At 45.1% G+C, this 26,775-nt stretch overlaps 1 protein-coding gene across 1 annotated transcript in view; it reads left to right on the plus strand.

Annotated features, from left to right (window-relative positions):
- Positions 1-4,316: 4,316 nt before the first annotated feature.
- The window catches only part of LOC122542619 (nuclear receptor ROR-alpha A), an 873,418-nt gene continuing 850,959 nt past the window's right edge, over positions 4,317-26,775 (plus strand). The window contains exon 1 of the mRNA XM_087982159.1: positions 4,317-4,628. Within this exon, the coding sequence (XP_087838285.1) occupies positions 4,475-4,628 (154 nt within the window). The 5' untranslated portion in view covers positions 4,317-4,474. The remainder of the gene's footprint in view (positions 4,629-26,775) is intronic.

Below are 26,775 nucleotides of genomic sequence, written 5' to 3' on the forward strand. Positions count from 1 at the left end.
ATCTTGGGATTGTAGGAAGAAACTGGAGCACCCGGAGGAAACCCATGCTGAAAATGCAAACTTCACACAGACAGCCTCCCAACTGTGGGATCAAAGCCACAACCCTGGTGCCGTGAGGCAGCAATGCTAACCATTGAACCACTGTGCCACCCCCTACAATTCTATACTTTCTTCATGTTCATAAAACACCCCAAATAACTTTGCTTGAAATTATGAAATGAAATTTGACACTGATCCACACAAGGAGAAGTTAATGATCAACGAACTAAGAGTTTGGCTTCAAAGAGCATTGTAAAGGAAGGGAAGGAGGTGAAAAGGTTCGTGGATGGACTTACAGAGGTAATTGCTTGTGGTTCCAATAGATGGAGACACCATGTTCTCTAGGTGGAATATTTAAAACACACATAAGGCAAGTTGAAAAATTACAAGCTTTGGAGGAAGTCCAATGAAGGTTCATAAGGTTGATCCGAGGTATGGAGGGATTTCCTTATGAGGGGATGTTCAGTATGTTGGGCTTAAACTCATTGGAGTTGTGAATAATGAGAGGTGATATTATTAATACATAGAATTCTGGTCTCCCTCCTGTTGGAAGAATGTTGAAAGGGTTCAGAAAAGATGTTGCCAGAGTTGGAGGGTTTGATCTATAGTGACAGGATGGGGCTGTTTTTCCTGGAGCGTTGGAGGCTGAGGGGTGACCTTATAGAGGTTTATAAAATCATGAGGGGTATGGATAGAGTGAACAGTTAAGGTCTTTTCCTCAGTGAGAGGAGTCCAAAACTAGAGGACATAGGTTTAAGATGAGAGGGGAAAGATGTAAAAGGGACCTAAAAGGCAACTTTTTCACACAGAGGGTGGTGCGTGTATGGAATGAGCTGCCAGAGGAAGTGGTGGAGGCTGGTACAATTGCAACATTTAAAAGGCACCTGGATAGATATATGAATAGGAAGGGTTTAGAAGGATGGTGCCAAGTGCTGGCAAATGGGACAAGATTAATTTCAGATATCTGATTGTCTTAGCTGAGTTGGACCGAAGGGTCTGCTTCCGTGCTGTATCTCTCTATGACTCGATGAGTCTAAGTTTCTCAGGGAAGCTCCCCCAGGACGGTTTTGAAGAGATTGTTTCCCCTTGTGGGAGAGGCTAGAAACAGACAGCATCATCACAGGGTACAGGAAAAATAGATATAATTAGATTACTTATAGTGTGGAAACAGGCCCTTCAGCCCAACAAGTCCACACCGACCCACAACCCACCCCCCTACATTTACCCCTGCCCCTAACACTACGGGCAATTTAACATGGCTAATTCACCCAACCTGCACATTTTTGGACTGTGGGAGGAAACCCACACAGAAACAGGGAGAATGTGCAAACTCCACACAGACAGTCACCTGAGGCAGGAATTGAACCTGGATCTCTGGCACTGTGAGGCAGTAGTGCTAACCACTGTGCCACCGTGCTGCCCAGAGAAGAATAGCTAATCTGTGGAATTCTTTATAGCTGGGGTCTGTCAGGGTAGTGTTAAGTATATTCAAAATTAAGATAGATTTTTCATCAGTAAGTGAATCGAGGATTATGGTGTAAAGGCAGGACAGTGGAGTTAAGGATTGTCAGATCAGCATTGGTCCCATAAATAGTGGAGCATAGTTGATGGGCTAACACTCCTATATCTAATAAAGGAGCAGAAATCTCAGAGGATTGTAGGGCTAGAAGAGGTTTCAGAGACAGCGAGATACCAGAACATTGGGAGATTTGGAAACAAGGATGAGAAGTTTAAAAGCAAGAATCTTATTTCTGAGACTTTAGTTAGAACCTTCCAATCAAACTCTGCCTCATAAACGTTTGTTGCAAGATGACATGCCAGAAAAATTTAAATTAATTAATTGGAGTTTTTTAAAAAATCATCAAATCCATTCCAAATGGACCAGAAACATTGAATAAATGATAGGGGAAGCTTTACCAACTGTAATTGTGCCTATTGTTAAATTGTCAGTATGAAAATTTCATCGATTTCAATGATGATAATATTAAAGTACATCTGATGAGAATTTACAATAATTCATGCACTCAGTTTTAGTGCTGAAAGATGGTAAACTATTTTAAAATGATTCATGCAAGGGATCAAATTCAATTGTTACTGAGAATACTGGAGGAACTCCAGCAGGTCTGGCACCATCTGCTGAGAGAGAAACAGAGTTAACATTTTGGTGCTATTATGGGGCAGCACGGTGGCTCAGTGGTTAGCATTGCTGCCTCATAGTGCCAGGGACTAGTGTTCAGTTCAACCTTATATTATATTCCCCTTATATCTGTGTGGGTTTCCTCTCACAAAGATGTGGGGCAAGGGTGCATTGGCCAAAGGAAATCACCCAGAGTGTCCAGGGATGTGCAGGCTAGGGTGGATTGGCTAGAGGAAATCACCAATAGTGTCCAGAGATGTGCAGGCTAGGTGGATTGGTCTTAGGAAATCACCTATAGTGTCCAGGAATGTGCAGGCTAGGATGGATTAGCTATAGGAAATTGCCCATTGTGTCCAGGGATGTGCAGGCTAAGTGGATTAGCCATGGGGAATGCAGGGATAGAGTAGGGTGGCAGGTTTGGATGCGATGTTCTTTGGAGGGTCGGTGTGGCCTTGATGGGCCAAATGGCCTACTTCCATGCTGTAAGGATTCTATGAACTGCAGGTTCCAAAGAAGAGTCATACTGGATTCTCTCTCCACAGCTGCTGCCTGACCCATTGAGTTTCTCCAGCATTATACAGTTGTGCAGCACGTTCTCTGTGTTTGACACAGTCCTGCTGTATCTTGCTTTCAAGACTTGGCATTTTGTGTGGAGAGTCCCATTGTTTTACAAGCAGCTAAAAGTGAGACATAAATCTTCATCCTGAGATCCTGTAAAGTTGTTGCATTTGGTAGAAATCTGTCTGACCAAAGGACGGCGAGTGATGAACTAATTGGGATTATTATCATAAGGTATGTGTGTGTGTATATATATCCTTTGTATTACTTGAAAATTAAGTCAATTGACATTTATACATTTAATCAAGTAATTTCAATTCAGGCTTTCACATTATGTATTCATGAGGATTTCTTTCCTCTCTGTGTATTTTCTATTTAAAACGACTTTTCCAGAATGTCACGCACCTGAGACAGGTAAGTCTCAGGTGTTCCACAGCTATTGGTGGGGTGACACTGTTTCCCATTCCATTCCAGCTCAGGAACCAACACTGCATATGTCCAAACCAGGCCAAAATAAAAAACCCTGCAGATGCCCGAATACAAAGTAGACAAGCGGGAGGCTGGCAGAACAACGCTACCTGTCTTGCTTTAGTCTTCCACCTTCCTACTTTGCATATATCCAAAAAAAAGCAGAGAAGGCTGGGGAGACTTCAGGAAAGTGTCCGGGCGACTCGGCCCCTTTAATACACACAACTTTATTTTTGTTTTTAAAAATGCATTAAAGCTCGCCAGCAGCTTTGCGTTATTTTGACTTGGGGTTCGCTCTATGTTCTGAAAGTCGCTCAGAATCGCACACCCAGGTGCAACTATCCCAGAAGAACGGCCAGCAATGTTACCGCTGGTACAAGCAATATTTCAACAGATGTTTCTTGTTAATTATTCCTATCGTGTATGAGAGAGAATACCGCTTCATTTTCAATCCCTGAAGAGGCTTTAGCGCAGATCACAGGTCCAGGCTTAAGCAGGCGCAAGTCTGAGCTGAATTTGAACTGAGAGTACCACTTTGAGAGAGTTCCTGAGGCTGGGTCGCTGAACTGAGAGAGAGAGAGAGTGGGACTGACAACTGGAAGAAAGAAGCCTTAAGTGGAAACCTGAGCTCAGTTTCCCACCTCCCCTAACCACACAGAGTTTGTGTGTTTGTATTCGAGAAGGGGAAAGCTTTGTTTTCAAAAAAAAGAGGAGGGGTCGGTGTGATTAGAAGGTTGGCAAGATGAAGCCTTGTCTCAAACTGATAAAATGAACTATAATGTTAAGAAAATAGTTTAACTCCAAGAGGGAACAGACCCTGACACACGTTGTGGAAGTAATTGCATTTTTAAAAATATTGTTATGAAATGCCCCTTTGGTTTCATTTTCTCTCTGCTACTTGGAGGGGGGGTTAGAGTCTGCGGGATGATTTTGTTTTAAATGGAGCAGATTTTGTATTGCGTGCCTTTCACCCAGTGAGTCGAGATGACGTGTTCCTGGTGCCTATGTAATGCTTTGCTGAGTGCTCTCAGTCTGTTTCTGTAACCACTGTTCCCTCTGCCTGCTCCTACCTGTCAGTCCCCCTCTCTCCCTGCTGTATATAGTCAGGCTGGGAGAAGATTGGGAGACTCCAGTCCACCCACTCCCCTCCTGCGTCCTGTCCTTCCCTCCCCCCCCCCACCCCACCACCATCAACATCTCCCGGTGACTCCCAGGCTTTATCACCGCGCCTCAGCAGCGACCTGCAAACCGCACACCCAATAAAACTACAACATGGAGACCGTCCAGCCAGCACCAGCACCAGCCACAGCCGCCGCCGCCAGCCCCGAGTCGGCCGGCTCCAGAGGCGGACACAGCGTTCCGAGAGGCGGCGGCGGTGAGCACGGAGCGCCCGCCCGCCGCCACAGCTGCTCCAGCACCAACCGAGGTAACCGAGCCCCCTCCCCCAGCCACCCCCGGGGGAAGTGGGGGGTGGTCCCCGCATTGAGGGAGGGACAGGAGGGAATCCTAGCCTCCCCACCAACCCAGCTCCTGCAGCATGGGGGGAAGGGGGGAGTTCTGTAGGGCGGAGTATACAGGTTCTGGATCATTGGGGAGGGGGGCTGGGCTGGGCTGGGTGTATAGGGGAAGGTGAGGGGGGGGAAACAGAGGTGAAGGGTAAAGTGAGGGGGGTAGGGTAAAGTGGGGAGGGGGTCAGGTGCAGAGTCCTGATTTGGGATGGATGCAGGACCCTGGGTAGTGGAGTGGGTGAGGGGGTGCAGGGTCCCTGAGTAGTGGGGTGGGTGAGGGGGGGTGCAGGGTCACTGGGTAGTGGGGTGGGTGAGGGGGGGTGCAGGGTCACTGGGTAGTGGGGTGGGTGAGGGAGGTGCAGGGTCACTGGGTAGTGGGGTGGGTGAGGGGGGTGCAGGGTCCCTGGGTAGTGGGGTGGGTGAGGGGGTGCAGGGTCCCTGGGTAGTGGGGTGGGTGAGGGGGTGCAGGGTCCCTGGGTAGTGGGGTGGGTGAGGGGGGTGCAGGGTCCCTGGGTAGTGGGGTGAGTGAGGGGGGTGCTGGGTCACTGGGTAGTGGGGTGAGTGAGGGGGGTGGAGGGTCACTGGGAAGTGGGGTGGGTGAGGGGGGTGCTGGGTCACTGGTTAGTGGGGTGGGTGAGGGGGGTGCTGGGTCACTGGGTAGTGGGGTGGGTGAGGGGGTGCTGGGTCACTGGGTAGTGGGGTGGGTGAGGGGGTGCTGGGTCACTGGGTAGTGGGGTGGGTGAGGGGGTGCTGGGTCACTGGGTAGTGGGGTTGCAGGGTCCCTGGGTAGTGGAGTGGGTGAGGGGGTGCAGGGTTATTGGGTAGTGGGTGTGGGGGTGCAGGGTCATTGGGTAGTGGGGTGGGTGTGGGGGTGCTGGGTCACTGGGTAGTGGGGTGGGTGTGGGGGTGCTGGGTCACTGGGTAGTGGGGTGGGTGTGGGGGTGCTGGGTCACTGGGTAGTGGGGTGGGTGAAGGGGCTGCAGGGTCACTGGGTAGTGGGGTGGGTGAGGGGGTGCAGGATCCCTGGGTAGTGGGGTGGGTGAGGGGGTGCAGGGTCCCTGGGTAGTGGAGTGGGTGAGGGGGTGCTGGGTCACTGGGTAGTGGGGTGGGTGAGGGGGTGCAGGGTCCCTGGGTAGTGGAGTGGGTGAGGGGGTGCAGGGTCCCTGGGTAGTGGAGTGGGTGAGGGGGTGCTGGGTCACTGGGTAGTGGTGTGGGTGAGGGGGTGCCGGGTCACTGGGCAGTGGGTGGGTGAGGGGGTGCAGGGTCCCTGGGTAGTGGAGTGGGTGAGGGGGTGCAGGGTCCCTGGGTAGTGGAGTGGGTGAGGGGGTGCAGGGTCCCTGGGTAGTGGAGTGGGTGAGGGGGTGCCGGGTCACTGGGTAGTGGTGTGGGTGAGGGGGTGCCGGTCACTGGGTAGTGGGGTGGGTGAAGGGGTTCCGGGACTAGTTTGGGGTGGGAGTGGGGTATAGGGTGGGTATTGTTTGGGCTAAGAGACCCCCTGGAGAAGGGGGTATGTGTCCCGGGTCATGGTGGGAGGAGGGGGGGTATGGGGTGTCGCAGTTGGGGAGTGGGTGCTGTCTGGGATTTGGGGTGAAGGGGGTGGGGAGTGTCAGGTTATGTCTCTCATTTCCCAGCCCCCTCGGGTACTGCCCGTCTGCAGAGACGCCCCCCTCCTCAGCGCCCATCCCGGGGAGAGAGGGTGGTGTGTGTGGGCAGAATCTATCCCGGATCAAGTGGAGAAGCCCCCTTGACACTCAGTGAAGGGGCAGCGGTGCGGCCCTCCCTCTGTGTCCGGTGGAGTGGCCCCGAGTCCCGGGCACTGAGCGGCCCCAGGGAGGGAGGAGCAGCAGCCGGGTTCAGGTTGTACAATGACAGCGGGGGGAACGGCGCTAGCGGAGCCCGCTTCGAACACATCCCTCTGCCCCCCCTGCTGTTTGTTGCATCTGGCGGGTGGGGGGTGATGGCTGAGGTTTATTTACATTGTGGTTAACGTCGGGGAGATGAGTGACAACTCATTGCGATTCCGGCTCCCAGAACTGAAACCTCTCACAGCCATGGGAGTCCTGGGTTGGTCCTAAATCGGAGCCCGGGCCATTCAATGCAAACTATTTGGGCTGCACCTTGCATTGTCACTGAATATCCTTCACCCGGCAGCCGACACTCTTCACTTTAAAATCTGTTGATTGCAAATTGATGGGGCGATTTGTCTGCAAATGTAATGCTGTTTATAACTCACTTGCCATTCTCAAAGCGGCTGACTGAGAGTTGACTTGGATGCTGCTGTGTTTTGAGCGGTAAACAATGATATTAATTGAGACCGGGCACTACCCCCTCTCTCTTCATGGGGCGTGTGTTTGATGCCGTGATTTTACTGAAAAGTCTACATGCACTTTCTGACATACGCTCCCTTTGTAAATTGTGTATTAGCTGTTTTATTATAAAGTTGCATTTTGCTGATGATTGTTTACAATAACTGCCATTGGAAGGTTGTGGTAATCTTGGGATGTCTTTGTGGATCTGTTTGGGATATGAACATTGTTTTTGATGTGTTGGGGAGTGAAAGCATTGGGGGTCTGGATCGACGTAAAGTCGGTCCCTCTTTCATTTCAACGTTTTTCAAACAAATTACCTGTGCCCACAATGTGATGGCGTTCTAGAATAAGTTGAAATACTAAAGGATAAGATTTTGAAACTGTTAGGTAGTTAAGTAATAACTAACTGAAGGACTAACAAGAACACAGCATTCAAGATATTGAAACTGTATAATAAAATGTTTTAAGCAAATAAATTACAGGATAAAGATTGTTTAGGTTGTGAAGTTGATATGTTGTTTTAAATTCTCTGCGGAATATGTGCTAATGTTGTGACTGGGATTGAGGGCCTGATATTTGTCAGTATCCTGAATATTCTAAAATTCAGGTCGACCAGTGATTGCAGGTCACAACGTTTGTTCCCCCATCTGAGACAACTCCTATTCAACCCCTGCAAATAAAGGCTTTGCATAGGGAACGGGGTTTTGAGTACTGGAGAGGGTGCAGAGGAGATTTACCAGGATGTTGCCTGGGCTGGACAGTCTCACTTATAGAGAGGTTGGACAGACTGAAGTCGTTTTATTTAGAGCAGAGGAGATTGAGATGGGGTATGACTGAGATGTAGGAAATGATGAGGGGCACAGACAGGAATAAACATTTCCCCTTGCTGGAGGGATCACTGACCAGGGGATATAGATTTAAGGTAAGGAGTTCTGTCACTCTGTGACAGAGGCTTAGAGGGGATGTAGGGAATAACTTTCTCACCTAGGATGGTGGGAATCTGGAACTGACTGCCTGTAACGGGTGGGAGAGGCGGAAACCCTCATGTCATTGAAGAAGCATTTAGATGTGCACTTGCAATGCCAGGACACAAGGCTATGGGCCAAGTTCTGGCAAATGGGATATTTAGCTGGTTGGTTTTGACCCGCGAGGACATTAAGAGCGCTTTCTGTGCAGTAGATCTCTATGACACTGCTGTTAGGACCCGTGTAGCAGAGTAGTAATGCTCGCACCTCTAGACCAGGAGGCCACCTGCTGCAGAGGTGTGCAATGACATCTCTGAACAGGTCGTTCAGGAAATATCTGGAACACTGTTGTTGGCGGTGGAAGTTAGTCAATGCCTCTATGAGGAAGTTGTTAGCACGTTAGTCTATACAGGTGAAGTAGGGGCTAATACCATATACACTGGATGGGTTAAAATCAGACCCCCAAGCGAAGTAAGGTGATCTATTTACGGGAGAAAAAACCTCGGGTTTCTGCAATTAATACGATCTCTTCATCAGCTGTTTCATAGAATTTGGATATTGCCAAGTGCATACGAAATTACTCGGCTCCCACTCGAAGCGCTACCTCATAGCCATCTCCCGACAAAACGAGCAAGTGTACAAGATTATCGCTGGCCACACTTCGATGACTAGCAACTTTTCATTTAGTAAGATCCAAGCAAACGCCTACAATTGCGACACAAGCCTGTATTTGCGGCAATGAATCCATTAATCTCAATTATTCCACAAGTCAGTGGGGGTAGAACGGGGTTTGCATCTTTAAATCTTGGAGCCACTTTTGCACAGCGGGGCCCCTCTGATAAGCGGCGGCGCGAGTAATGCGTACCAGGCTGGTAGCTAATGTGTGCTGCAGCATTTGCTGGGGGTCTATTTACAATTAGCGGTTTGTAAACACTGCTATCTCCAAAGGACATAAAGTCACAGTTTGGAGCCTCAGGTTGAAGGGGATTTTAAGAACATCTATGCGCTGGGAGTGTCCCACTCAGTTGTTCTGTTCACTCGGATAAGTTTTAGCTCAGTCGAATACAGAGGACGAAGTTTAAAAGTCACACAACACCAGGTTATATAATTTAACTTTTTTTTTTAAAAAAAATTGTTCACCCCAGTCCAACACCTACACCCCCACATCATGCATTAGAGAGGAAATAGTGAAGAGAACTATGTACTGTGTAAATCGATCGATTTAACGCAGCGTGATGTTTTAATTTCTTCCTGGGATGAGTTTGACGGATTTCTGTTTTGACGCACTCTGTGAATATAAACATTTTATTCGCACGATTTCGGGCATTTCATCCTCTAGTCAGCTTTTTCTAGAGGGGCGTTTTTATGGATTCTGAATCCCACCTTTCTAATCTCTCTTTCTCTTTGAAACCCAGGAAGGTTTCTGGTGGCCTGTTTGGCTACATTTATACAGAGCAACATGAGACCAAGATGTGAAGGGAAGGTCGGTCCAGGGGATATTGTAGGGTCAACACTTGTGCCCTGATTTTAAAGAAAACTGAATAATTCTGACAACCAGGGAAATCCACCGAACCCAAATAAAACCACTCGTTTCTTAATTCTGCATATTTAAATTTATGAAGAATCTGTTTAGTAACCAGAGCTTTACGTTCTTTTCAACCTCAGGTGATGCTTTAATGTGAAACTGATCTAAAAAAAATACGTTTGCTGACAATATTGTTGATATATTGGCGGGGAGGGAAATAATGTTTGCTTTTGAAAAATCGATTCCTTGAGGTAAACACTTGGTGTAAATTATTATGGTCTTTCTCTGGAGCTGTTTGCAAACCGCGAGCTGCTCTCTCCGTGGCTCTGTTTCTGTGATATCTGTTGCATTATGTAAGTCTTCACTTCCAAATAATTATTTTCAAACTAATGAACTGGTCCTGACATCTAAAAAGAAGTTTTAATTGACAGGCAGAAGAACATAATTGAGAAACACAGAGAGAGAGAGAGTCCGCTTGCTTTGTGATAACGGCACAAGGTGTTGGCTGTAGTTTGAAACAAGTTAAAAATGGAGAATTGAAAGATCTGCGGATACTGTAACTAAAACAAAAACAGAAATTGCTGCAAAAGCTCAGCAGGTCTGGCAGCAGTTGTGGAGAGAAATCAGAAATCAGTTTTGCAGCAATTTCTGATTTCTCTCCACAGATTTCCTGGAACGTCAGAGGCCGAGGGGTGACCTTATAGAGGTTTATAAAATCATGAGGAGCATGGATAGGGTAAATAGGCAAGGTCTTTCCCTGGGGTGGGGGAGTCCAGAACTAGAGGGCATGGGTTTAGGGCGAGAGGGGAAAGATATAAAAGCGACATAAGGGACAACGTTTTTTTCATGCAGAGGGTGGTGAGTGTATGGAATGAACTGCCAGAGGAAATGATGGAGGCTGGTACAACTACAACATTTAAAAGGCATCTGGATGGGGACGTGAACAGGAAGGATTTAGAGGGATATGGGCCGGGTGCTGGCAGGTGGAACTAGATTAGGTTGGGGTATCTGGTCAGCATGGACTAGTTGGATTGAAGGGTCTGCTTCCATGCTGTACAATCTCTATGACTCTATGCTGCCGGACCTGCTGAGCTTTTGCAACAATTTCTGTTTTTGTTTAAGAATTAAGCCTGTCGGTCCTGTTCAGAGAGTCCCCTTTCTCCTCAGAGTGTAATTCCTAACCATACTGAAGTGTTCTAGTTTGCCTTTCTGCACTAGTTCCATCGCAAATCATTTATCTCTTAACAGTTCCTCTCACTGGGATAGACTGGGTGAGATCTTATTGGTAAATTTATTTGAAATTTATAAGTTTGACATAAAAATGACAACCAGATTGGTGCTTAATAACAAGAGGAGACTAAATATGCAATATTTATGTTAGATTCTACAATGTTTGACATGTTAATCGGAAAGAATAAAAAGGCATTTTATTGAATACACATGATGTGACAGTGAGTCCATTGATATAAAGAGCAAGTTTCATCTTGCAGTTTATTTCTGATGTTTTGTAATCTCTACACAACGTGCAGCAATTGCTGCAATGAATTTTAACTCCAGATTATTTTCTACCACTCAGTCGTTAGCACTTTCAGCCGTGAGGGAGGAAAAGGGCTGCGGCCTTTTTCTTTGTTCTTAAAACATGGATGATGAGCCAATATTTAAAGAAAAAACGACCCGCACTTATTAAGAAAACCATTTTACACTTTATTTAGTGCCTTTCCTGATCACTGGATATTTCAGTAGCCACTGAGATGCTTTTGAAGTGTGAAGTGGAAAGTAATATATGTACACTACAAACATCAATAAGCAGTGATATTTTGTGTGGCTTTTGCTTTATATATTAGTAGTGGTCAGAATGCTTGAGATGTCTCCTCTGTGCCTTTAAAATTGTGCTGTGGGAGCTTTCATATCCCACTGCGAGGGCAAACATTGTTTAATGTCCTCGTCTGAGAGATGTATCTCTGACAGTGCCAGAGCACTGTTGTGGACCGTCAGCTGTGAATTTGTGCCCCAGTATCTGGAGTGGGGCCAGAATTCAAGGAGCACGAGGAGAGATTAAAGTCTGTTTGCAAGTGGAGAACAAGTGTGGGGAAGGATTTCTAAGCAGTGGGAACATCTCACCTCTGAGTCAGAAGGGTTTGAGGTCAGCTGAGAGAACAGATAACGGATGTCATTTTAACATCCCATTCAAAACACAGCATCCGTCTCGTACGGTTTTGGTGGAGTTTGGCACTAGGGTGTCGGCCTTACTTTTAACATCCAAAACCTGGATTTGAATTTTGAGCCCGCACTCTTCCAACATGAAGGTGAGAGTGCTGTCCGTTTGGATACGGAGGGAGGGGAAGGCCTTAATTCATGACACTGGCTGGCAAGTGAAAGATCGCTTGCTTGTCATTCATTTAAGGTGGACTTCAGTCAGGCTTTGAGGCCCTCCCCAGTTAAGCTGGCTACAGGAGTGGGTGGAGGTGGCCCAATCTAGATGTGTCTCCTCTACATTGGCCCGTCAATTGTGAGCATTTCTTCAATTGAAAAGAGTTTAATTTGCTAAGAGGACATCTCTTTATCTGCAATGGTGCTGTGTACCGGAATGGGGAGGCCTTCTGTTTGGTTTCCCCTTTCGAGCGTCCTCGTAATCTAATTTAGGGAAAGTTACTGCTACCTATCTGCTCCATTTCTATTTGACATCGATGATAGGGTCCCAACCCAAAATCCTTGTATCTTATTTATTTATGACTTCAGGACTTCCCAAAGCACTTCACAGTTGAGTTCTGTCAAAGTGCAGTCATAAATTTGAAATGTGACAGCCAATTTATGTATATTAAAATCTCATGAATCAGAATATAACAAATTCCCAAAAGGGGATTCAAAAAGTAGACATAGAGAGGGGACAAGGGAAATGCAGGGTAACAGGGATAGGGTGGGGGTGGGAGGGGGGTGGGATGCCTCTTTGGAGGGTAGATGTGGATCTGGATGTAAATTTGCTCACTGAGCTGGAAGGTTCGTGTTTAGACATTTCTTTACCATACGAGGTAACATCATCAGTGAACCTCTGGTTTAGGTTTCCTAGGGCTGGTGATGCCATTTCCTGTGTTGGTGATGTCACTTCCTGTTGTTTTTCCCAAAGGGTAGTAAACGGGGTTCAAGTTTGTTGATGGAGTTCCAGTTGGAATGCCATGCTTTGAGGAATTCTCGTGTGTGTCTCTGTTTGGCTTGTCCTCGGATGGATGTGTTGTCCCAGTCAAAATGGTGTCCTTCCTCATCTGTATGTAGGGATACTCTTCTCCAAACTCTGTACGTGTGGACTGTGGGCAGAATGGCCTGCTTCCACATTGTAGGGATTCCATGTGGGGCAATCTAGAATGAGAGGTCATGGTTATAGGATGAGGGGGTAACAGAACTCAAACAGAAATGAGGAGAAATTACTTTTCTCAAAGGGTGTAAAGCTGTGAAATTCACTATCCCAGAGCGTGATGGATGCTGAGACATTGAGTAAGTCAAGGAGGAGATAAACACATTTTAAATTCATAAAATGAAGGATAATGGTGAGTGGGCAGGAAAGTGGAGTTGAGGGGATCAGTCATGATCAATGGTAGAGCAGGTTCAAACAGCTGAATTGCCTAATCTCACTCTCATTCTTACATTCTAAATGATTAACTAAAGTACTCCACCTAGATTCTGAGCTTGAGTCTTTTGGAGTGGGATATAATCATCTACCTCTGAGACCAGAGAACAGCAGGTGAGCATCGATTGACAGCCATGTAGTACTTATCCTGAGAGCATTCGTCAGCTGTTTGTTCAGCAACATAACCAGCATACTATGGGATGTGATGATCATGTAATCTACATGCCATTTTCGTGCAATATAGAGAGAGTGCTAAATGGCTAGAGGTACTATTCTTTAAGGGTGAGCTATTCAATGTAGGCAGTATCTGCTGACTTAGATTGACATTGCTTAAGCAGGGGAGTTCTCTTGAAATGCAAAAATTGATTCATAATCTTCATCTCATTGCAAACAACCAGCTCCATAAACAGCATCATAGCTACCTAGTGTGCTCACACAACACCATATGTCAAAAAGTAATTGACCATAAAGTGCCATTGGACATTCTGAGGATATGAAAGTTCTCTCTTTCACTCTAATTATAAGTGCTGCAGTTGGTACCAGTTTTTAAAAGTGGTGTAAATAGATAGCACTGAGTGATAGTGGTTGCAGGTACTGCTGACTGGCCTTTGGTTGTTGAATATTTGTCAAGTTAGATGAGAGCTCATTGTTGTATCAGTTCTTTTAATTGATGGACCTTAAAGGTGATTCAGTTCACTGCTGTACTATTTTTAAACTTGTACCATGTTGACTTGTCTTAGACTGCAGTCGGTGTGCAGCGGCACTGGTGTCAGAAGGCCTCCACTGCAGGATAAGCTTTGCATTGGAGTAATTGTAATGAAATACACTATGTGACATGCTGATGGAATGTGAAAGATGCGCTTTCTACTTGGGAGACAATTGGTAAAAGTTGGAGTAGTGAGGACTGCGGATGCTGGAGAATCAGTTGTGGATAAAACGTGGAGCTGGAAAAAACGACCTGATGAAAGGTTCCGACCTGAAACATCGACTCCCACTCTCCGCTGATGCTGCTTGACCTGCTGTGCTTTTCCAGCTCCACTCTTTATCCACTATAATTGGTAACATTTGCCCAGATTGGGTTATATACTGTGTTTTTTTTTACAATGAAATTACACTCAAGTTTCTATTCCCATTCATTAATGTGCATCTAAATCTTCAATCTTCCATAAAGTAGCACAGATGAGAAACCTGTTTGGTTGGTGACTGTACTTGGCATCGGAGGAGTGGGAGATATTTCTGAATAGGCTGAGTAGAAAATGATTTGGAGGAGCTGGTGTTGGACTGGGGTGTACAAAGTTAAAAAACACACATTGGAAGCTAGAAAACCTGTTGGACTATAACCTTGTGCTGTGTGATTTTTAACTGTGTTCAGAAATGTTGCTACAAATCTCTGGAGTAGATGGGACCCAGCTTTAGACATAGAATCCCTTGAGTCCAGGCTCCCTGGCTCAGAGATAGGAACACTGCCACTGCATCATAAAAGCCCTTTTCACAGAGGAGTGGGAAGCAAGTTGTACTTATAACTGGCTGATTGAATGCTCATTGTCTTTTCAATTAACCTCAATTGAAGGCTTTATCTGCTCTTAGTACATAAGGCATGTGAAATGCAATCAATTGAAGTCCAACAGATAAGTCCTTTTCTGGTTGTAACACACTGAATTTGAAATTATTCAATCCATATTCAAAGAATGTGCAGCAGCAGTTGAAGCAGCCCTGCATTGTGCTTCGATTTACCGTAGGTACAGGTGATTAATACAGGATTTATGTGACCATGCGTTCAGTGCATGAGTAGTTTTGAGTGCAATTTGAGAAGTGTACTGAGTAAGCTCAGTTGGCTGAAAGACGACAGCAAATTGACTCTGAATTATCTTCTGAAATGGTCTAGTGATAAACTGGCTGAAAAAAGGGAGATGGGCAGCACAGTGACTCAGTTAGCACTGCTGCCTCATGGTGTCAGGGCCCTGGGTTCAATTCCAGCCTCGGGCAACTGTCTATATGGAGTTTCCACATTCTCCCTGTGTCTGTGTGGGTTTCCTCCAGTTGCTCCAGTTTCATCCCACAGTCCAAAGATGTGCAGGTTAGGTGAATTAGCCATGCTAAATTACCCTTAGTGTTCAGGGATGTGAAGGTTAGGTGGATTAGCCAGGGGTAAACATCGGGTAATAGAGTAGGGGAGTGGGTCTGGGTGGGTTACTCTTTGGAGGGTTGGTGTGGACGTGTTGGGCTGAATGGCCTGTTTCCACACTGTAGGGATTCCATGAGAAAAGATTTACAAGATTGAATTTTTGCAGTGCCTCTCTTCTACATCTCTCCCTCTTTTGATGGTCCACATTGACCTTAATGGGCTTTGCATATAAATTAATCAGTTGAAAAACCAGTGTGATGCAATGGTGAAAATTGCCACAGGTGATTTGGTGATGGGGAAAGCCATTCAGTTGTGTGTAGCAGCACTTCCAGATATTTGAAAACCAATATAAAATTGCAAGGACAGTCTGCATGGACCTAGGCATTAGAAGAACAAATGCATATCCTGCCCTGTCAACGCAGAAAAGTCCTCCTTACGAACATTCAGGCATTTGTGGCTAAATTGGGAGTGTTTTCTCACAGACTGGTCAAGAAACATTCTGATATATTCACCAAGTTGTATCTTATTGTTCATGTATTAGGCTGCTTTATTGTAATCCCTGGGTATGTCTACTCCCAATGTCAGCACTGATCCACCAGACCTGGCAGCAGAATGGTAGACAGTCAGGAGGAGGTGGTCCTGGGGGAGTCTACAATGTTCACAGCCGACCCTTCAAAATCTCATGTGGGCAAGGAAACCACCTGTTCATTGCCACGTACCACCTTCCCTCAGCTTGTGAATGAATACTCCTCCGTGTTGAACAGCACTCGGATGAGGAACTTGAGCGATGCACGAGGGCAGAATGTTCAGAACTGAACTTCAATACCCATTCCCCACAGTGGCTTGGGGGTACCACTTTTAGCAGAGCTGACCCAAGTCGAGAAGAATATATCTTCCAGACTGGGCCTGTGTCAGGTGGGGAGAAGAGGAAAGAATGACCTTTTCCTGACCATCTACCTATCATAGATTCATCTGTCCATGACAGTATTGGTAGGAGTAACCACAGCACAGTCCTTGTGGATCTGAAGTCCATTGTCACACTGCAGACTATTGATCATGTTAGATGTGTTAAATGGAACAGAATCTGTACGGAACGAAGTGACCTCACAGCCAATAGATCAGGTGGTAGCCTAGTATTTTCACTGGACTGGCAATCCAGGGGACATAGATTCCAACCCCACCATGGCAGATGGTGAAATTTGAATCCAGTGAAAATCTGGAATTAAAATGCTATCCTAATGGTGATCATTGAATCACTGTCAATTATCCTTAAAAACCCATCTGGTTCAGTAAGGCTGTTTAGGGAAGGAAATGTGCTGTCCTTATCTTGTCTGACCTGCATGTAACTCCAGACCCATGGTGAAGTGGTCTCCTCACAGCCATCTGGACAATTCAGGATTGGTTCATTGCACTGTCAAACGCTTTGCTTTGAAATAATCATTGATTAAAAACGCCAAACTTTACAGGTTACTAATTTAAACCAAAGTATAAAGTGGAAATCCACTTTTGAAGGTCTAGTTAGCTAAGAGTAAAAAAGGGGAGGTTGCCATAATCCCAATGGACCTTGAGTTGCTTTCTCATTAGAGAGAGACAACTGGTGGTGGATTAACCTGAGGGTCACTGTGCCCCAGGCGAGGGGAGAGGCTGAGAAGGAGAGCCCTTCATGGTAACCTCAGCTGGTGTGGGAATTGCACCCACACTGTTGGCATTATTCTGCATTGCAAACCAACCATTCAGCCAACTGTCCTAACAGCAATCTTTATGGAATGTATCTCTAATTCAGGTTTCATGTTGATTGTCAATTTCCTTTGCTCCATCATAAATGTCATGACTTTGACTATCCAAGTGCAAAGCTCTATAAAACTCTCCACTTCTCTCACAATCTCCCTTCTTTAAGACACTTCTTAAACCCCACCTCTCAGTGGCCAATAATGTTTCCATTGAAGTAACTTGGGATGTTTTCCCACACTAAAGGTTCTATATAAATGAAAGGTGTTCTTGTTGTAATTTGCAAACAGTGTGCCACTGAGAGACCCAGCAATTATTCTGCCCTTTTTTTTTCCTAAAAGGGACCTGAGGGACAACATTTTCACACAGAGGGGGTTGCGTATATGGAATGAGCTGCCAAAGGAATTGGTAGCGGTGGGTGCAGTTACAACGTTTTAAACGACATTTTGAAAAGGCACATGGATAAGAAAGATTTAGAGGGATAAGGGCCAAAAGCAGGCAAATGGGACCAGTTCAGTTTAGGAAAACCTGGTCAACATGGATGAGTTGGACCAAAGGGTCTGTTCCTATGCGGTATGACTCTATGAAATATAATGCTGCATTGTTGTGCACTTTTACAAAGCAAAGTGCTCCGTTTCTTTTTAAGAAAAGTTGTCATAATTAGTTTTCAGATTTAATTAGAGTCTAAGTCTCAGTCGTGTTGACCCAGTAAATAAAATAGAAAAGGGGAAAAAAAAACAAACTGCACACCTTTCCTCCTAAAGGAGACCAAGTCCAACCTATTCCTGACGAAGGGCTTTTGCCCGAAATGTCGATTTTCCTGCTCCTTGGATGCTGCCTGACCTGCTGTGCTTTTCCAGCACCACTCTAATCCAGACTCTGGTTTCCAGCATCTGCAGTCCTCGTTTTTACCAACTTCATACTGTACCGCTGTACAATATTTTTAAGAGCATTTGGTGTCGGCATTAGTGCTAGTTTTTCAACAGAGGCCATGCACTGCGATCTAATTACCTGGCTCCTCACCCCGAAATTTAGATTTTAAAAATGTGTAAGAAGCAAGTGCTTTTTGAAAGAAATGTATTGTTATGTGTGAGGGGTGAAGGTGGGTGGAATAATCATTTAAACGTCCTCCTAAATTCGGGGGACAAGAATGCCTGGCAGGAAGCCTTTACTCTTGCGTCTGAATCCGATGTGTGAATGGATCTGCACTCCCCAGGTTGAGGATTTCTACATCATTTCTGCACAGGGACCAGCAAAATTTGGATAAAGTATGACACAAGCAACATATTTTAGAATGGAAAAAATCATAAAAGTTTGAAGTGCAAGTGAGTAACACCCATGTCATTTTAGGTAAAAAACAATGACTGCAGATGCTGGAAACCAGATTCTGGATTATTGATGCTGGAAGAGCACAGTAGTTCAGGCAGCATCCGAGGAGCGGTAAAATCGACATTTCGGGCAAAAGCCCTTCATCAGGAATAAAGGCAGAGAGCCTGAAGTGTGGAGAGATAAGCTAGAGGAAGGTGGGGGTGGGGAGAAAGTAGCTTAGAGTACAATGGGTGATCAGTGTGGACTTCAACAGTTTCCTCATTTCCCCTTCCCCCACCTCACCCCAGTTCCAAACTTCCAGCTCAGCACTGTCCCCCCATGACTTGTCCTACCTGCCTATCTTCTTTTCCATCTATCCACTCCACCCTCCTCCCTGACCTCTCACCTTCACCCCCTCCCCCACTCACCCATTGTACTCTAAGCTACTTTCTCCCCACCCCCACCCACCTCTAGCTAATCTCTCCACGCTTCAGGCTCTCTGCCTTTATTCCTGATGAATCCAGCTTCTCGGATGCTGCCTAAACTGCTATGCTCTTCCAGCACCACTAATCCAGACCCATGTCATTTTAGCTTGCCTGTGAGCTGTTACACTAAGTCAAAATTCTATTTAAGAGAAGTGATCTCATGCCCATGGGTTGAATATTTTTATTGTTTGTTCATGGATTCTGGGCATCACTGGGTTGGCCGAGTACGCATGGTGAAATCTGCCCCTCTGTCAGTATGGTCTAAGGTGGTCCTGTGCACCAGAATGACCAGTATTATCAAGCCACCTTATTGGCATTTGTTCAAGTCGCTGATACCAAATTGTGAAAGATGCCAATGCAAAGTCTTTGGCACAAAATTGCGTTGATATGGGTAAACAGCTTAGGTTTATTATGTACTATTTAATAGCTTGTTTTATGGCATCTGAGTTACGTGGTGGTCTTTCTGAGACATCAGACTTACACTTGACAATACTGTTAGCTACATAGACTGGAACAACAATTTAGAGAACACATTGGTTAACTCCTGCCAGGCTCAGTATTTTTTAAAATATCCATTGGCAGAGCATATCTGATGGTATTACTTATTTAAGTGATAATTGATTTATGCACAAGGTCAGTGTTTATTGCTTGTCACCCAACTGCTCTCAAGAAGTTAAAAATCTCACAACACCAGGTTATAGTTCAACAGGTTTAATTGGAAGCACACTAGCTTTCGGAGCGACGCTCCTTCATCAGGTGATTGTGGAGGGCTCGATCGTAATGCAGAATTTATAGCAAAAATTTGCAGTGTGATGTAACTGAAATTATACATTGAAAAATTGATTGTCTGTTAAGCCTTTCATCTGTTAGAATACAGTGATAGTTTCACTTCTTTCATGTGTAAATCACAAAACCCTTTTTTTTTAAAGTTGCATTCTCGGGTTAGCTGTTAACAATGGTGATAGCTAGACAATATGTTGAAGGTGTTAGCCCCCTGTGTTCCCTGTCTATGACCTGATGTTTAGATTGATTCCAATCTAAAAAGGTGAGATAACAGAGTTTTACATAAATTCATGCAGTTTTTGAGCTCATAATTCTACATGAATGTATGTGGTTTTTGAGCAAAGTGCAATGTAACTCTGAAAGTACCAAAAAAAATATTCACCACACAAAATATGTCTGTGCATGTGGGTCTTTGTCTGTCTGTGTGTGTGTCTGTCTGGGGTGGGGTGTGTGTGTGTGTGTGTGTGTGTAGTGAGTGCAGAGTGTCTTAAGTCTGTGAGGGGGTGCATGTGTGGGAATCGGTGTGTATGCGCGTCTGTGTGTATCTGTGTCCGTGTGTGTGTGTAGGTGTGTTTGTAGGTGTAGTGCAATGATGATCACCTGTAATGTGACATGAACCCAAGGTCCCGGTTGAGGCCCTCCCTATGGGTAACAAACTTAGCTATCAGCCTCTGCTCGGCCACTTTCCTCTGCTGCCTGTCCCGAAGTCCACCTTGGAGGATGGTCACCCGAAGGTCCGAGGCTGAATGCCCTGGACCACTGAAGTGTTCCCCAACTGGGTGGGAACCCTCCTGTCTGTTGATTGAATGGGCACCGCACAACATCCGTTGTCGTAGCCTTTGCTCGGTTTCCCCAATGTATCATGCCTCCGGGCATCCCTGCCTGCAACGTATAAGATAGACAATGTTGGCTGAGTCACATAAGTACCTGACATGTACACGGTGGGAGGTGTTCCCACGCGTAATAGTGGTATCTATGTCCACAATCTGACACGTTTTGCAGTGTCCACCATGACAGGGTTGTATGGAGTTGTCCTGAGAGCCAGGCAGTTTGCTACGGAAGACCTTTAAAGAACCGCCAAACCTCAAACAGATCATTGTTCGTAGCAAACTGCCCGGCTCTCAGGACAACTCCATAATACCCTGTCATGGTGGACGCTGCAAAACGTGTCAGAGTGTGGACATAGATACCACTATTACACGTGGGAACACCTCCCACCGTGTACATGGCAGGTACTCATGTGACTCAGCCAACATTGTCGATCTTATACGTTGCAGGCAGGGATGCCCGGAGGCATGGTACATTGGGAAAACCGAGCAAAGGCTACGACAACGGATGTTGTGCGGTGCCATTCAATCAACAGACAGGAGGGTTCCCTCCCAGTTGGGGAACACTTCAGTGGTCCAGGACATTCAGTCTCGGACCTTCGGGTGACCATCCTCCAAGGTGGACTTCGGGACAGGCAGCAGAGGAAAGTGGCCGAGTAGAGGCTGATAGCTAAGTTCGGTACCCATAGGGAGGGCCTCATGTCACATTACAGGTGATCACCATTGCACCACACTCACACACTCACACTCACACTCACACTCACACTCACACTCACTCACACACTCACCCCAGACAGACACTCACACACTCACCCCAGACAGACACTCACACACTCACCCCAGACAGACACTCACACAGACAGATAAAGACCCACATGCACACACACATTTTGTGTGATGAATCTTTTTGGTACTTTCAGAGTTACATTGCACTTTGCTCAAAAACCACATACATTCATGTAGAACTCTGAGCTCAAAAACTGCATGAATTTATGTAAAACTCTGTTATCTCACTTTTTAGATTGGAATCAATCTAAACATCAGGTCATAGACAGAGAACACAGGGGGCTAACACCTTCAACATATTGTCTAGCTATCACCATTGTTAACAGCTAACCCGAGAATGCAACTTTAAAAAAAAAGGGTTTTGTGATTTACACATGAAAGAAGTGAAACTTTCACTGTATTCTAACAGATGAAAGGCTTAATAGACAATCAATTCTTCAATGTATAATTTCAGTTACATCGCACTGCAAATTTTTGCTATAAATTCTGCATTACGATTGAGCCCTCCACAATCACCTGATGAAGGAGCGTCGCTCCGAAAGCTTCCAATTTAAACCTGTTGGACTATAACCTGGTGTTATGTGATTTTTAACTTTGTACACCCCAGTCCAACACCAGCATCTCCGAATCATGGCTCTCAAGAAGGTGATGGTGAATGCTAGTGCTGAAAGGAGCAACTTCCAGGAATTTGACTCAGTGATAGTGAGAGAATGGTGATAGGATCCAAACACGTGGTATTGTTCTTTTAAAAATGTTTTCATGGGATGTTTGCTTAAGACAGCATTTATTAGTGCATTTCACTGCCAAGCCCTTTGCTTTGGAATTATCGTTGTGCAAAGCATTGCTCCTTAGCTGACCTTCAGGTTGATATGCAGCACAGACTGTTTGGATGGATATCTCTTCTGTTTATTTGGTAGTGGAGCTTAAGCTTGGAGCACTGAATACGTTGACCATCTTCCTCAGAAGCCTTGAGGTTGTTCATGGTGTTTAGGTGTGTTACAGTGGCATCATGGATAGTCGTGAATTCAGATATGTTTTAAGGGCAGGTCATCGACTGCAGATTTGGGTTAGTGGCTGAATTTGAGTTCTCAAGACAGAGAATGTTCTGTTTTGTGAGCACAGAATAGTCAGGAAAGTGGAGAGGGTTAAAATGTCAAGCATCCTTCATTAGTACAAAGGGGATGCAGATAGAATGGCATGACCATGCAGATCCATTTGGTCCTGGTCTGATTTAATTATGAAGGGGCTGAATGGCCACCTAAAAATCTAATGTTCCTGTCCACTGCATGTTATTCTTGAGTTGATGTCCCGTGTGAATAAAGTGAGAATAATTTTACTACCTCAAGACTTTGTGTTTGATTGCACCATTCTGCTTTTTTCATCTGCAGCCAGGTGTGGAGAAGGTGGGATGGAGTTGGTGGATTTTTACAATGGACACTGCATCACTTGAGATTGAAATTTCTGCTAAGGAGACTGGAGTCTTGAGCTCACTTGAATAGAATTGAATACCCACAATGTGGGAGCAGGCCATTCAGCCTATCGAGTCCACACTGACCCTCCGAACAGCATCCCTTCCAGAGCCACCGCACACCTGTAACCCTGCATTTCCCATTGCTAACCCACCTAGCCTGCACATTGTGTGCAATTTAGCGCGGTCAATTCACCTAACCTGCACATCTTTGGACTGTGGGAGGAAACCGAGTACCGGGAGGAAACCGAGCACCAGGAGGAAACCCACGCAGACACGGGGAGAATGTGCAAACTCCACATAGACAGTCGCCCAAGGGTGGATTCAAACCGGGGTCCCTGGCTCTGTAAGGCAGCAGTGCTAACCACTGAGCCACTGTGCCACCTCAAAATTATTTGTGTCAAAACTGTTTCTGAAATTGTTCGGATCAGTAATTGTTAATGTGAATTGGAGTCTGCATTTCCACAGGCTTCTCATGCTTATGTGCTATTGAATAAATAATTGGATGAAATAGAAGATACGAGATAGATATGAAGACAAAAAAAAACAGAAGCATAAAAGGCATTGAAAGGTTGAGATGGGGTGAAAATGCAATTATATTGATCTTGGAAAGCTGGAAGTAGTGGGTTTATTGTATCTGGGGCACCAATCCCAAATAAATACTCAGATGTCCAGCAGTACAGAAAAGTAATGTATGGTCTAGAAGTGGAAGTTATCCAGGGATCAATGTGCTGGCCCTTAACCCTCGGATTAATGGTATAGTAATTCAAGACTGAACCGAATTCTGTGAAGATTCTGATGTGTTAATGCCCTGGTTTAAGTTAATACTTTTGGGTACTGTATGTTTTTCATTGGAGCAATCAGTAGAAATTTCTAGTAGGTTAATATTAAAATGGTTTCTATAATAAGAAATATGATTCTAAGTAGTATCTCTGCAGATTCCCAGACATTCTTCATGTAAGCATTGCAAGTCTATACAATTACCTCTATTTGAATCTAAGTCTGAATTTGCAGAGTCACATGATTCTCAGATTCTTTTCTACGTAAAACCTGCAGAATGATGCAGGAGTGTTTTATATTGGACGAGGACACATCAGTTCTGGTGTGGGGCAAAGACTGAAAAGCAACAGAGGTGAGTCTATTGACGACATGTAGTTACAGATCGTGGACTGCTCCAATTTCATAGAATCCGGCAATAGTGTGGAAACCGGCGATTTGGCCCATTTGAGTCCACACTAACCCTTCAAAGAGCATCCCACCTCCTTACCCCTGTATTTACCATGGCTAATCCACCTAGCCTGCATATCCCTGGACACTGTGGGCAATTTAGCATGGCCAATCCACCTAACCTGTATGTCTTCGGACAGTGGTAGGAAATGGAGCACCCGGAGGAAACCCAAGCAGAGGTGGAAGAAGGTTTGTGTGGAGTTTGCACAGTCACCCCGAGGGTGGAATCGAACCCGGGTCACTGGTGCTGTGAGGCAACACTGCTAACCACTGGGCGACCCAAGCTAGCTGAGATGGGCGAAGAACAAACCTATGATTCTTTCAATGTTGAAATACTGCTTTGGAGAAAATCCTAAATTTTGTTTCAGACATTCCAACTAGATTCGGTTCTGCAGAGTTAATGAGGCATGCACTATTCAGTACAATTCTGGTCGAATTAATGCCAGATTTAGGTGCGTTGTAAGCAGCCAGGTTTTTAGGTGAGTATAAATGGTTTAGTATGCTGGAGTGGACCTATATTGATAAAGTGCTTAGCCATGGTAAAATAATTCTCATTTGTATATTGCCTTTAATGAATTACAATTTAGGGCGGCACAGTGGCTCAGTGGTTAGCACTGCTGCCTCGCAGCACCAGGGTCCCAGGTTCGATTTCCGGCCTCGGGTGACTGTCTGTGAGGAGTTTGCACGTTCTCCCTGTGTCTGCGTGGGTTTCTTCCCACAGCCCAAAGATGTGCAGGTCAAGTGAATTGGCCATGCTAAATTGTCCATAGTGTTAGGTGCATTGGTTAGAGTGAAATGGGTCGGGGTGGGTTACTCTTCGGAGGGTCGGTGTGGACTGGTTGGGCCGAGGGGCCTGTTTCCACACGGTAGGGAATCTAATCTTAAATATTCCATCATGCTTCATAGGAGCATTATCAAAATACATTGAACACTGCATCTTACGAGGAGATATTTTTTACAGACAGCTGATGCTTGGTCAAAGAAATAGCTTTTATGTGATACCTTGAAGTAGGATAGAGGGGTGGAGATGTGGTGAGATTTAGGATGAGAATTCTTGAACTTAGGTCTAACAGTTAAAACTTGTCAGGTAGAGAAGAAAAATGATGGAAATTGTGAATATACAAGAATCCTCTTCACAAAAGAAGACACAAGTTACATACCAGAAATCGAGAGTAACCAAGGGAACTAAAAAGCAAAGCAATTAGTTAATATCAGCAGAGAAAATGTGTTAGAGGAACTTATAAGTATGAAAATATGTGACAAAAATCTGATACCTGACTTAGTGTCCTTAAAATCCTCTAGATTCGAGAATGGTCCTACCTGATTAGAAAATTTTTAAATTTGCTGTTCAAGAAAGAAGAGAGAGAAATCAGTAGCTACAAATCAGACATCCTGACATCTGTTGTCAGCAAAAAGGCTTAAATCTGCTATTAAGGAAATCTTAACAATGCACTTTGAAAAACAAAGCGTGATCGAGCAATGTCAACATGGTTTTGTGGAGGAGAAATCGTGTTTCACAAATTTATTCAGTTATTTTTGAGGAAAATGTATAACTGTAGAAAGGTCAATAAAGGGAGATGCTGTAGTCTTGGATTTCCAAAAGGAGCATTCTACACAAAAGGGCAATTTACGAGGTAAGAGGCGAGCGGTGATGCTGGTGCTGGTCAGGCAACATCTGAAGAGCAGGGTTTAGAGGGATATGGGCCAAGTGCTGGCAAATGGGACTAGATTAGGTTAGGATATCTGGTCAGCATGGACAAGTTGGACTGAAGAGTCTGTTTCTGTGCTGTACATCTCTATGATTCTATGACCCTATGACTGATAAAGACAGGCTAAGTGAATGGGCCACAAGTGAGTAGTTGGAGCATTATGTAGGAATTCTGAGGTTATTTTCTTTTTGATAAGAATAGAAAAGCAGGAAACTTTTAAAAACTGCAGTCATAGAGCACTGAAACAGAGAGTCCATGCCGACCACAATCCCAAACTTAACTAGTCCTATCTGCCTGCGCTTGGCCCATATCCCTTCAAACCATTTCCTATTCATGACCTTATCCAAATGTCTTTTAAATGTTGTAACTGTACCTGCATCCATCACTTTCTCTGGCAATTCATTCCACACGTGAATCACCCTCTGTGTAAACAAAAAAGTTGCAATTTATGTCCTTTTTAAACCTTTTTCCTCTCACCTTAAAACTGTGTCCCCTAGTCTTGAAAAAGGCCATTGCCAATCGCCTTACCTACATCCCTCATGATTTTATAAACCTCTATAAGGTCGCTGCTGAACCTTCTATGCTCCAGTGTGGGAAAAAAAAAACCCAGGCTATTTTTATATCTCAAACCCTCCATTCCCAGCGACACCTTGGTCAATCTCTTCTGAGCCCTCTCCAACTTAATAATATCCTTTCTATAACAGGGTGACCAGTACTCCAGAAGAGGCCTCACTAACGTCCTGTATAACCTCAACATGACGTGCTAGCTCTTACATTCAAAGGTCTGAGCAATGAAAGCAAGCATGCTAAATGTCTTCTTACCCACCTTGTCTACATGTGATGCAAATTTCAAAGGATTATGTACCTGAACCCCTGGTTCTCTCTGTTCTACAGTATGTTATGCAGTTATACGTTATCCTGAAAAAACTTTGTCAAATACAGTTTCTCCTCTGATCAACTTTGGTAGCCCCTAGACATAACTTTAAATTGAGGGGTGATAGATATAGGATAGATGTCAAAGGTAGTTTCCTTACTCAGTGAGTAGTAGGGGATTGGAATGCACTGCCCACAATAGTAGTAGACTCACCAACATTAAGGGCATTTAAATGTTCATTGGATTGACAATTGATGAAAATGGAATAGTATAGGTTAGATGGGCTTCAGGTTGATTCCACAGGTTGGCGCAACATTGAGGGCC

This window comes from Chiloscyllium plagiosum, unplaced genomic scaffold (assembly GCF_037043375.1).
Source record: "Chiloscyllium plagiosum isolate Xiang-an unplaced genomic scaffold, Cpla_swu_hap1 HiC_scaffold_42, whole genome shotgun sequence".
Taxonomy (NCBI): Eukaryota; Metazoa; Chordata; class Chondrichthyes; order Orectolobiformes; family Hemiscylliidae; genus Chiloscyllium; species Chiloscyllium plagiosum.